This window comes from Lepidochelys olivacea, assembly GCF_965140295.1.
Source record: "Lepidochelys olivacea isolate rLepOli2 genome assembly, chromosome: 5".
Lineage (NCBI taxonomy): Eukaryota > Metazoa > Chordata > Testudines > Cheloniidae > Lepidochelys > Lepidochelys olivacea.
This window is the reverse complement of record NC_140415.1, coordinates 63,083,370-63,096,862: the sequence shown is the minus strand read 5'-3', so window position 1 is coordinate 63,096,862 and position 13,493 is coordinate 63,083,370. Positions and strand designations below refer to the sequence as shown.

General features: G+C 37.3%; 1 protein-coding gene across 1 annotated transcript in view; it reads right to left on the bottom strand.

Annotated features, from left to right (window-relative positions):
- Nucleotides 1-13,493, bottom strand: part of LOC311520576 (uncharacterized protein) — a gene marked incomplete at its 5' end in the record, with an annotated part of 111,641 nt that overhangs the window by 72,618 nt on the left and 25,530 nt on the right. The window contains 2 exons of the mRNA XM_084628132.1: nt 287-409; nt 12,036-12,150. Coding sequence (XP_084484258.1) covers nt 287-409; nt 12,036-12,150 — 238 coding nt within the window. The remainder of the gene's footprint in view (nt 1-286; nt 410-12,035; nt 12,151-13,493) is intronic.

The following is a 13,493-nucleotide window of genomic DNA, read 5'->3' as shown; positions in this document are numbered from 1 at the left end:
TGAGAAACAGCAGTAGATTATAGCTGTAATAGAAACTAAAGGACAGCTGCAGTCACACCCCATCCATTAGGGTCTGAGAATCTTCTTTCTAAGCCCTTGTACTCATGTTTTTCCATTTCTCAGATTTTGTCCCAATCATAATGAGACATAAAACATCAAGACAAATGCTTAACAATTCAACATTTGCTAGAAATTTAAGAAACAATGAGTGAAGAAGCTCATGTAGTAAAATTAAAGCTTGAGCAATAGAAATGCAGTCTCAATATTTCCGGTTTAAAGTTCTTACCAGATAGCGTAGGTTTACGTTTTCTATCTTCCCATAGCAAAGGTCTATGAGGGTCATAGGTTGTTTTTCTAGGTTTCTTCTTGATATCATCCACGATAATGCAAGATTATCCATACCAGTTGCCTAAGAAAAGGGACAGAAAATGAAAAAAATAATCTATGTCACTGTTTATTTTAACCAATTAAAATCATGCGTAGGTAGCTAAAAGCTAATTATGTCTGTAATCCCAAAATTAAGGAATGGAGTGATGGTTTGGATAAAATTATGATATACTGTACCACCAGAAAAGCCATACTTCTTGCTTAATTAGTTATTCAACACACAGAACAAAAAAGCAAAAGCAGCTGACAACAACAAAAAAACCTCACTTTAATGGTGAACTTGAATGCTCAAATCTGTGCCATTTATTTTGAGGGAACATTTCAGAAGATGGAAAATCAGTGAAAAGTATTAGTAACCATGGCATCCCAAATAAATCTGTGCTAAAAATATGAAGAATCAACCAAAACTCAGAGTTGGTCTGGGCTTTTTTCACTATCAGGAATATCAGCCAGGACTATGAAACTTTAACAGACCTTACTCTGGGTTAATTAATAAACAAAATGATTTTATTAAGTATAAAAAGTAGGATTTAAGTGGTTTCAAGTAATAACAGACAGAACAAAGTAAGTTACCAATCAAAATAAAACAAAACACACTCTCGCTCTCCAATCACATACCCAACACCATATACAAGAAAAAACAACTCGACTCGATGAATTCAATCAGCAAATTGGACTGAAAATCAAGTGCAATAAGACTGATATCATTACCTTTAATATTACCTCACCATCACCAGTACGGATAGAGGATTATGTTCTGACCAATGTAGAAACATTCACATATTTAGGTAGCACCATCAGCCAGGACGGTGGAACAAGCCAGGACATCTGGAACAAAATCAGTAAAGCCAAGAACACCTTCAGGAGCTTAAATACTGTCTGGAAATCATCAAAATATAACACCAAAACCAAACTCAAAATTTATCAGAGCTGTAGACTTTCAACATTACTTTATAGTGCAGAATGCTGGGAAATGAGAAAGTGTGACGTGTTCAAACTGTCTTCTTTCCATACAACCTGCCTTAGAAAAATCCTCCGTATCTTTTGGCCCAGAACAATCTCAAACCAAGATCTATTCACGCAGTGTAGCCAAGAAGAATGAGCACTATCATTGCCAGGAGGCGTTGGAGATGGATTGGCCATGTTCTTCAGATGGAAACTGATTCCATCATCAGAGTAGCAATAAGATGGACACATAAAGGCAAGCAAAAACGAGGCTGTCCAAAAATAACACGGTGAAGAGCGGTGGAAGCCAAGCTGAAAAACCTGGGGCACAGCTGGGGAACCATTGAAAGACTTGCCAGAAACAGACAGGAGTGGAGGAGCTTCATCACTGCCCTAAACACTAGAGGCGTAATGGGAACATGATCATGATGATAATCGAGTTCAGACTCACTCAATAAACTGGGTCCCAGTCAGAAAGGGATCTCATGGAGAGTTTCATTAAGTGTCTGTGGAGTCTTAACACCCAAAACTGCCTAGTACAAGGGGGGAATGAGTGGCAGATAACACACTTTGAGGGAATGTGTAATTCCCTGAGGCAGTACAGGCAACTCTCATGCAGATCACTCACAGAGAAGACCCCAGGAAAGGCCAGCCTTAACTAAGCTAAATACCTAAGATAAAAACTATTTACAAGTTATTTACAGTTGAAATTCAAGCAGAACACTAGAAGGTCAGTGACACAGAAAGGTTCCATCCCAAACCACAAGTGGCAGAAAGGAACTGGAGAGACAGTCTGCACTGTCCCTTATGGCATTGCTTTAGAGCATGACAAGGTGAAGGATGCAGGCATGGACCAATGGACACTGCTGTTGAACAGATTCCAGCCTTGGGCTCATGGAGTCTATTTCTATTTAAATGAAAATAAAAAAAGAATAAAGCCAGAAAGAATTCTAGAAAAAAATTCAATGCAAACTGTTGGAACTGGAGCAATATTTCTGCTGACAGACTTTTGAGCTGTACCTGCCTTGTGGATGCAGTCTGTTCAAAAAAGCAAATCTGGAATAAGTCCAAGGCAATACATTGCAATGACTCAAAATTTAGGTTTTCATTAAAGCTGCTGTAGAGTACTGCAGTTTTCATAAAATTATGTTGTTTTCTCTTTTGAAAAATGTACATGGACTATAATTATTATAAATGAAAATAAAAATGTCCACACCAAAATATTCATAATTGAACCCAAAAAACATTTTATGAAAAACAATTGACAGAGGAGATTTTTACAGCAAAGGTGATGACCCATGATTTTGTCACAATTACAAGCATTATGCACATTATTATTATGCCAAGTTCTCAAAGCACATAGACTTATTAAGGATGATGGGATTACTACAATTCTAACACTCTAATACTTGCACCTGACCCCCCCTCATTAACCTACTGCCTGCATTTAAAAAAAAAAACTGATATATGAGCACCGTGTGTACCTCTCCATTTCTGAATATACATCAAATTGATTCTGAATGGACAGTTTTAAAATAGGACACATGGTGCAATTGTGGCTCTTGATGAGAAACCAATTTTTCTCTCATATGTACAGTTGAGCTACAGAATTAACTTTAAGCACACGTGACATGCTATATGTCCAAATACTTAGGGAAAACAAGCCTTGAAGCCATATGTACAAATTTTCACCCTCTAGAAGTCGTAAAGGGATGTTTTTAGAACAATACAGGTTTAATTTCATTCTTCCGGGCTCAATACCAATGCTATCTCTGAAATGAATTTCATCATTAATTTATATTGTTTCCTTTAGGCTGTATTCCTGTGAGAACTGAAAAAGCATACAAAGTATCTAAAATGGTTCTAAATTTTAGGCTAGTCTCTTTCATTATTGCCCATTTTTAAATTCAGAAGATAAATAAAAATGGTCCAGTAAAATAAGACATTTCTTTTATTATCTTGAACATAAAGCTTTATTTTCATATCTATTTCTAATGGGCACAATTTTCAGAAGTGCTGACCCCACAAAGCTGCCACTGACAAGGTAGTTTTCATTTTATATTGCAATACACAGTTTAGGGAGTGTGTCTTGCAGTTTCTCATTAGGGTAAAGATTCATAAATGGTGAAGTTGCTCTAGTGCTTTGGAAACTGTAGTGGCCAACCACCACTTTACCATTGATGTCTACAGTGAACATGCAGAAAGACCTTTCTGAAATCAAATCTAATGGATTTGAACAGAATTATGACCTAATTTTGTTAAGCTTCATATACATAATTTGTACTATATGACTATGGGGTATACACTACTGAACATTACATGGGAAAGGTGAAATGTGCCTAAGGCAACGACCAACTGGAAAAGGGCAAATATAGTGCCAATCTATAAAAACGGGAATAAGGACAACCCAGGGAATTACAGACCAGTCAGCTTAACTTCAGTATGTGGAAAGATAATAGAGCAAATAAGCAATCAATTTGCAAACACCTAGAAGATAATAAGGCGATAAATAACTGTCAGCATAGACTTGTCAATAACAAAACGGTGTCAAACCAATCTAATAGCTTTCTCTGACAGGGTAAAACCCTTGTGGATGGAGGAAAGCAGTAGATTTGGTGTATCTTGACTTTAATAAGGTTTTTGATACTGTCTTGCATGACCTTTTCATAAACAAACTAGGGAAATACAACTAGATGGAGCTACTATAAGGTGGTTGCATAACGGTTGGAAAACCGTTCTCACAGAGTAATCAGCAGTTCACAATCAAGTGGGGTTCTGGACTGCAAGGACCAGTTCTGGGTCTGGTTCTGTTCAGTATCTTCATAAATTATTTAGATAATAGCATAGAAAGTACACTTATAAAGTTTGCGGATGATACCAAGATTGGCAGGATTGCAAGTGCTTTGGAGGATAGGATTGAACTTCAAAATAATCTGGACAAACTGGAGAAATGGTCTAAAGTAAATAGGATGAAATTCAATAAAGGACAAATTCGTAGTACAGTACTCCACTTAGGAAGGAACAATCAATTGCATACATACTAAATGGGAAATGACTGCTTAGGAAGGAGCACTGTGCAAAGTGACCTGCTAAGTCCTAGTGAATCACAAGCTAAATGTGAGTCAACAGAGTAACACTGGCCAAAAAAGCAAATCTCATTCTGGGATGCATTAGCAGAATGTTATAAGCAAGACATAAGAAGTAATTCTTCCGCTCTACTCCATGCTTAGTAGGTCTGAACTGAAGTACTGTGTCCACATTTCAGGAAAGATATGGATAAATTGGAGAAAATTCAGAGAAGAGCAACAAAAATGGTTAAAGGTCTAGAAAACATGACTTATGAAGGAAGATTGAAAAAATTGACTGAGGGGGTACATGATAACAGTTTTCAAGTACATAAAAGGTTGTTACAAGGAAGAGGAAGAGAAATTGTTCTTCTTAACCTCTGAGGATAGGACAAGAAGCAATGGGCTTAAATTGCAGCAAGGGCAGTTTAAGTTGGACATTAGGAAAAACTTTCTAACAGTCAGGGTAGTTAAGCAGTGGAATAAATTGTTGCTATATCCTTTTTGAGATAGGGCAACCAGACTTGAACACAGCGCTTCAGGTACAGGAATACCATTAATTTATATAACAGCACTATGTTATTTTCAGTATTATTTTCTGTCATATTCATTATACATCTTAATGCTTTCTTTGCTTTTTTGACTGCATCATTCGCTCCAGAATGAAATCTATAGGGGAAATCCTGGCCGCACTGAAGTCAGGGACAAAACTCCCATTGACTTGAAGGGGGCCAGGATTTTATCCCAAGCCTTTTTCCTGAGTGGCTTCAGAATGCAATGGTATATGTAATGGGTTTACATTATTCCTTACAGGATGCATTACCTTGCATTTGCCAACAATGCTGCCCATTCACCTACTTTTGCTGAGTCCCTCTGAAGTTGCTCAGAGTCTTTGCTAGTCTTAATTAGCACATAATTGTGCGTCATCTGCAAGTTTTGCCACTTCACTGCTCACCCCCTTTTTCAGAATGTAACATAATGCATAGGCACAAGCAGAGAGTTAATGTTGGCATTTTATGACTTGTGAGAGCTCCGCTTTGCAACCTGCATATTAGTATAATATAGCTTTTTGTATGGATGTGACAAATAATGTATTTTCTTAACAGTTATGCAAATTTCACTTAGTTACTATGGTGATGAGCAATGTGTGCAATAAATTAACATATTCAACAGCACCCAAGTCATTTCTGTTACTTCTTGGAAAAGCTGATTACTTTGAACCTAGGACAACATAAATATATAGCAACATGTATGTTTAAAAACCTAAAACACTACCAAAACAAGACACTCCACTGCACACACTTCTCCCCCTAGGGAAAGGATCAAAGAACAAACATGTGACTGATGTTAGTCACTGTTATATATCCACAGGATCGGTGCTATGCCCCCAGATTTGAAACAGTCTCTTGGAGAAACCCCTTTGATGTGCCAGACTGCAAGGGGTCTCACTCTTCCTTCAGGGTAGGCCATGCGGCCTCAACGCCGCCTAAGACTGAATCTCTGGGGCTTCAGCACTCCTGCTTCACACTGTGAGGTCTATTCAGCAAGTCCAACTGAAGTACACTCTGGGTAGAGGCGTGCACACTCAAGGGATTAATGCACCTCCCTTAATTATTTATAGTGACAGTGACTCAAGCAGCATTTTCAAAACAGTAGCGTTTATTATTCAGCTGGAACACAGCATAGTAAGTCTTAAAATTAGCAAAGAGAGGCAGAAGTTAAGCCATAGTCCATCCTGGCCAAGCCAGTGCCATGATGAGCCAGCCAGCCAGCCATCTCTGGCTCTCCTTCTCATTTCCTTCCTTAGTCAGTTCCCAGGTCAGAGAGCTACCAGAGCTCAAATTTATTCCCCCCTACCTCACACCTCTCAGTCCTTTGTTCTCAAGCTGAGGTGTCTGCTCTGATTCCCTGCTAAGAGCCTGGGAAATCTTCCTCCCTTTGGATCACTGGTTGCTAGGTGTTGATGTCCTGGTGATCGGGTTTTCCATTGTCTTCTAGGATTTTTCACTGAGATGGATCAGCTTAGGCCAGTCCTTTTAAATGACCTATTCAGTCCACTCAGAGAGCTAAGCAACACACACACCTGCCTATGCCCAGGTCTACACTACAGACCTACATCAGTATAACTCCGTCACTCAGGGGTGTGAAAAATCCACACGTCTGAGTGAAGTTATACTGAGCTAACCCGCAGATAGCCAGCACTATGTCAAGGAAAGAGCTTCTCCCACTGACATAGCTACTGCCTCTCAGGGAGTTGGATTAACTATACTGTTAGGAGAAGCTCTTCCATCAGCGTAAGGAGCATCTTCATTGAAGTGCTGCAGCTGTGTTGCTGTAGCACTGTATGTGAATACAAGCCCTGTCTCTTAGCCTGTCCTGAGAGCAAACTTAATCCTGTTTCCCTCACTGGGTAGCAATGCAATATAAAGGGGAATCTGAGGCATGTATAGGCTTCATAAAAATATTACCAAAAATGTCCACTGTGTCACAGTCACATTTCTTAATGCAGTACAGAAAGGTGCTCAGATACTATGGTGATAAGCATGATATGAGAACATATATAGAATTGGATATCAAAAGTTAACTATTAGAAATTGATTTTTAATATCAAGATGATAGGATGGGACACATCTAACTGGCTTTCTTGGAAAAATATGGCAGAGACATTTATTAATCAGTTGCTGCTGAGTAAGGATTAGTTGATTATGTTGTTGTGGAACTGGTTAATCACGATAAATTGTCCAACGCTTGGGCAATATTTATTAGGAACAAGGCAGACCCACTTGTCACCTAAAACCAGATTTGAATTTAAAGTGTCCAGAGAAGACGGGGTACTGCATTAGTCCAAAGGACTTGCTTTTCTTTCTTTCCTTCCATCCAAGTTGTATGGGAGTTCCACAGGAAAACAATGTGTTTGATACCCTACCACTTTTCTGACTTAAACCATCTCATGGAAAACTAGTAATTTACCTTAGAAATCCCTCTTCATTTAAATGTATCTAGTAGGTTGCAAGGCTTTTGTTTTCCTTTTTAAATCCCTAAGGCCTTGTCTATACTTAAAAGCTTTGCCAGCACAGCTACACAGGCAAACCCTCCTAATGTATGACAGGTTTCAGAGTAGTTTATAATGTAATGTAGTTTATACCAGTTTTGCCAATATAGTTTATACCATTTTTGTGTGTAAAATAAGCTACCCCAGCAAAACAATATTTTTGTCAGCATAATTGCATCTATAGTAGGCCTTTTGCCAGTAGAGCTCTACTGAGGGTCAGAAGGATGATTTTACATCTTACATCTGTGAAAAATATACTTACAGAAGAGTAGTAATGTGCTGCTTACAATGTGACACAGAAAACAGTGTAAGATTCATTTCCCTACCCACCCTAATTTCCTCTTTTAGAGCCAGATTTGAAGAGGTGGGGGATGGGGGGGGGAGATAGTGAGGTCTAAAGAAGCTTTGACTTTAAGCCCTCTGGCCACTGGTGCTTTGTTTCTTGCATATATAGCTATTATTAAAAAAAATATTTTGGTCCCCCATCAAATGTTTCAATTATTGCAAGGAGAACCAAACTATGATAAAAAACAGATGGGATCCTAAGCTCTATAGCATTCTAATACAAAAGGTCTTAATAGGCATAGCCTTTACCTTTATTTCTAATTAAGGAACATAGGTGGATCAATATGACTTTCATTGATTCTGTTACATTCAATACTCTGCAACAGAATAACTTTATATTTGTTTTTTTAAACATTAAAGTCTCACTTTCAAATCATTTTTAGCAAAGCATTAAAGATAATATAATTTTCTGAATTTAAAATCACTCAAATTGATCTTCACAGACATTCTATATTATTCTTGTATAGAACAAATGCCATGAATGTTATGAGTCTCTCTATTCAAACATTTAATTACAAGATCCAATCATACTGAAATTTGTCAAAAGCACTTATCCCAACTCAGAAAAAAAAATACCATTTATATATGATGGAGTGGAATAGTTCAAATATATAAAATACATTGCTTTCTTACACTGTTTCCATTTAGGTCATAAACTGTTACTATACATTATTAGCAATGGAAAATTGGGGTGTATTTCTTCTTCACCCAGTGAAGTACTGTTTATTTGGAAACAAAAAGTCATTCCAAAGCCATCACCTGAACCCTACTACATTCTCAATCATAGTAGCCACCCAGTGGAAAATTTTTGTAATGCTCATGTATATTAAGGGTTTGGATTTCGGAGGAGCAGAGGACCTACAGTTTCCTCTGATATCAGTTGAAAATGAATGCTCAGCACCACTGAAAATGAGACTCTAAAAACACTAGCATTTACTTTTTGAAAATAATCTTTATCTGAAATGAATAATACTGCACCCAAGAACTAGAAATTCAAAAGACTATACATTTTAAACTAAATTTGTAAAATGAAGCCTTCTAAAAAGAAAATAGAGAGACTAGTTCTCAACTTGAGTTTCTCTAACCTTTCAGAATAAACCACCGAACAAAAGTACTGTATAAAAATCACTAAAAGAATGAATAGAAAACATTTAAATGTAGGATTTAAATTTTATATAAGTATTCAGTTATAAATGCCATCTAAAACATAGGAATCCTTAGCAAATTAGCATTATAGAAGAAAATGTCTTTGCAAACCTGGAGAGAGGAACAGACCTAAATGATCTTACTAGTACTAGTGAAACTGACCTACATATAAAGGTAGATGGGGAATATGTCACATTGTGGGATCAAAGCTTCTGAGGTAACCCAATCCTTTAAACATAATCAAGGATAACATGTCTAAAGCTATTCCAGCTGAATAACCTTGACCTGGTCCTCCAACATATATAATGGGTTTGTAATATATTGATAACATTCCAAATGGAGTACAGAATAAAAAACGGACAAAAGTTTTGTTTGAAATACAATCATGTATTGTTTTAGTGCTTTTGCTACTGTTCATATCATCACTAGAAAGTAACAGTAAGAACAGAAAATTCATTTTTTATCATCCAACTATCCATATCCAATTAATCCTTAGACTGGGATTTTTCCTCCTTCCCGTCTCTCTATTGTGACTTGGAGCAAATCTTTGTACCATCTGCTGGGATTTAAAATTGATTCTGGAAGAAAACTCTTCCCAGATTTCATTACTTCAGAAGCTGTAAATGTAGATTATACATGAGTTGCATCTTTTGCATAACGCTTTCTTTTGGGTAACAATGAACATTTTCTTCTCCAGAGGGAAAGGTCAGGTAGCTGGAGATGGAAAGCTGAAGAATGAAAAATTGTCTACTGATAAGTAGAGGTGGTCTAACTATTCATAGAAAAACAATATATTCAATAAATTCAGCTCTCAATTTTGTTTGCAAATTATCCATGCGTTGACTCATTTTTACAAATTTGTTCAGTCACAATTATTTGACAAACCTTTAATGGGAACAAATTTCAATCTATAAATTGCTTGCAAACTTTTTTTTTTTAGTCTTTTCTGTATCTACAATAGATTCTGCTTAATAGCAACCTGCATATTAACAACTTCCAGTTAATAGCAACCTATTGCCAAGAACCAATGCCATCCCATTGACTTTAAAGTTAATGGGATTTGGATATTTGCAATGGCATGTTGCTTATTAAGAACATTTTTTGGAGAACGGCCCTAGCTACAGGCAGGTTTTCAAGGCTGCAGCCACAGAAGGAAGAGCTTAGACATGCCTTCTTGGCTGCAGCCCCACAAACCTTCCAGTGGCAGGTACTCAGCACGTCCCAGTGCTTCCTTGTGGGGCTGCAGCCTTGAAAACCTGCTTGCTCACAAGGACCAGGAGGTAAGGGGCTGCAGGCTCCCTGCTGTCTTCAGGCTGCACCCTGTCAGGGGGCTGCACCCAGGGAAGAAAGCACTGGGACATGCTGAGCTCTGACACCTGGAGAGCACAGGGAGAAGTATTGTATACTTCTGTGGGCACTCAGCATCCTGGCTCCCCATAGAAAGCCCCAGCATCCAGGCAGCAGCCCTCCTCCCTACAGTTGCCCTGCCCACAGGAAGGTTTGCAGGACTGCAACCAGGGAAGGCACATCTCAGCACTTCCTTCCTGGCTATAGCCCCACAAACCTACCTTCCGCTCATTTGCAACTGCCGGACAAAGACAACTTTTTGCTGGCAATTAAGGGGCTGCTAATAAGCTGAATCTACTGTATTTGCCTTGTGTGATCATTAACCTAAGTTGTATGCTATGGTTCCTACTCCATAATTAGATAACTACAACTTCTGTTAAAGGCAGAGGGCTTGAATTGGTCATTTGTGGCATGAAGGTTTATGCTAACACATATATGAGTATTCCAGCCACCTTTCCTTCCAGTGAACATTTTTGCAAACAAAACAAAGCCCTCATACTAATATTCATGGAAAGGAGGTGTTAAAGGGATCACAAATGCTAAAGTGATTTTGCACAAATAATCATAAATATCTTTTCCAGCTCTGTGGGAACAAATGTTTCCTTTCTTCATCTCATTTACATTCAACAGTCATCAGTTTGGTGTTTTACCAGATGTAATTAATCAATTAGGGAGAGATATGTTTAATTTATGGACTATATACAAATGTGCAGGTTTAGACTTAATAGATTCAGACTTATTATAACATCCTCCAGGCTCAGGAAGTCATGCTTATACTTAGATATCCAGCTATCCAATGAAATTATGTAAAGAGAACCACGTACTTAATTTAAAACACATGGGCAGTTCCACTGAAAAAAGTGAAAATACTCACATGCTTAAAATTAAGCATGTGCATAAATGTTTGCAATGTTTGGATATTTCTCAATCCACAAATGAAAGGTGATTTCTCGTATGCAATGTGCTGCGATGCTTATATCTGTCTTGATATGAATACTTTATGTTTTGTTCTCCCTAACTGTTGGGTAGGATAGACTACAAGGAAGATTGTGTTTCCATTAACAATTTACACATGCCATTGCTCTTGGGTTGTCCACCATAGTCAATATCTTTGGCAATCTCTATAATGATTATGCAAAGATACACAAAAGAACTAGATAAGTTCATGAAGGATAGGTCCATCAATGGCTATTAGCCAGGATGGGCCGGGACGGTGTCCCTAGCTTTTGTTTGCCAGAAGCTGGGAATGGGTAACAGGGGTGGATCACTTGATGATTACATGTTCTGTTCATTACCTCTAGGGCACTTGGCATTGGCCACTGTGGGAAGACAGGATACTGGGCTAGATGGACCTTTGGTCTGACCTAGTATTGCCATTCTCATGTTCTTATGTTCATATTACATGCCTACCTTTTTAAAAGCCAAGCGTCTTAACAAAAGTACCATTATTACTTGGTGATGTAAAGATACAAAATGAAAACCTCTGTTTGATTTCTGGAAGGGGAAATTAACTTTCTGTGGGGAAAAAAGAGAACTGTTTCCTTATACATCATCAAAATGTTGCTGAAACTAGAAATCAACTCAGAAGGCAAGGAAATTTTGTGTTAAACTTTTTATTATGGCAATAAGTATTTAAAAGTACAATCCAAATTATGATAACTACAAACAACCCACAACCTAAACTTTAAAACAATAAGTGAACAAAACAAGAGAAGTTAACATAAAATCCTGATATAGTAACAACTTACTTGATGGTTTCTTTGCAGCCTGTTTCTCAGGGCCTGACATATTTCAATCATTTGTGTAAGTTCAGCTCGGGCAACTGGTACTTCAGAGGAATGGTTTTCAAAGTCAAGTAAAGACCTGTGTTTTAAAAAAATATGTGTACATATATGTTCATATATATAGTAAAGCTATATTATGTACAGTTTCATATTTGTGCACAAAACAATATTTGCAACCACAACTCATTTAGAATAGATTCAAAAGCTAAGCATCTGAAGCAAAATCTATTTTGAAGTTTTAAAGAAATCAAGCTTTTTTTTCCAGTTGTGTTATGTCAATGCAGATTTTGTAGAGACTAAAGCAAGCCTCTTTATAAATCAGAGATGCGTTTATATTTAGACATACTAGACAGATAAACTGAATACAGATTTTAAAAGTATGTTTGGAAAGCACAGTTTAGGCTAGATAACAATGTGCTATATAAGTTCTTTGATCCTTTGAAATATTTAAGAAACCCTAGTGTTCCCCAATCTAATTGTCTGCTAGCTCTTATTTTTAATTATCACATGTTTACTAACAGGCATCCAGGATCCCCGACTGTTCCTAAGAAATATAAGACTTTGCCTACACTTTAAAGTTGGATTGACATAGCTAGGTCAGTCAGGGGTATGGATATAAAACAGTGCTGATCTAAACCCCAGTGTCAATGCAGCTATGTCGAAGGAAGAATGTTTCCATCCATATAGCTAACTTCAGGGAAGTTGTGTTCCTCCTCGGTCAGAAACACCCCTTCCATTGGTGTAGGCTGCGCCTATACTACAGGTTTATGCCAGCATAACTACACTGACATAGTTATGCCAGTATAATTATCGTAGTGTAGCCATACCCTTAGTAAAATATTAATCAATCTTATTAATCTCTTAGAATATTTCAGAATCCTGATTGGCTAAGAGGGGTGGAATACTGCAGCAGAAGTAAGACATCTCACATTTACATTTATTTTAACACTTGAAAATCCAAAGACTGCTTACATTACAACATATAACAGAATGCTTTATAATACATTTCTGTTGAGGTATCTCTTAGGTTGCAATCAAGTACTAAATTTGCATTAGGGACACTGGAATTCTTTGACTAGGTAGTTTCACTCATACCATTTTATTATTTTTATTATAGTTTTCAGCAAGTATTTGTTTGGTGTATGGGTGCCTTATAAGGTTTAAATTGAAATAATCAACATACTCAATATAGACCAAACACCATGCTGTCCTGCTGCATGTAACTTAGTTCCATAAGAGGTTTATAACAGCATTTTAGGCACTAAGAGATGGTTGAAAGAAAACCAAAAAATGAAACATTTTTGTAATTCTTTAATTTCAGCTGTAAATAGAGGACCTCAGCAAATCTGAACAGAAAGATTTTTACAGATTTTTACTCTAAATAAATACCCTGTCTCATCAGTGACAGATTGTGAAGACATC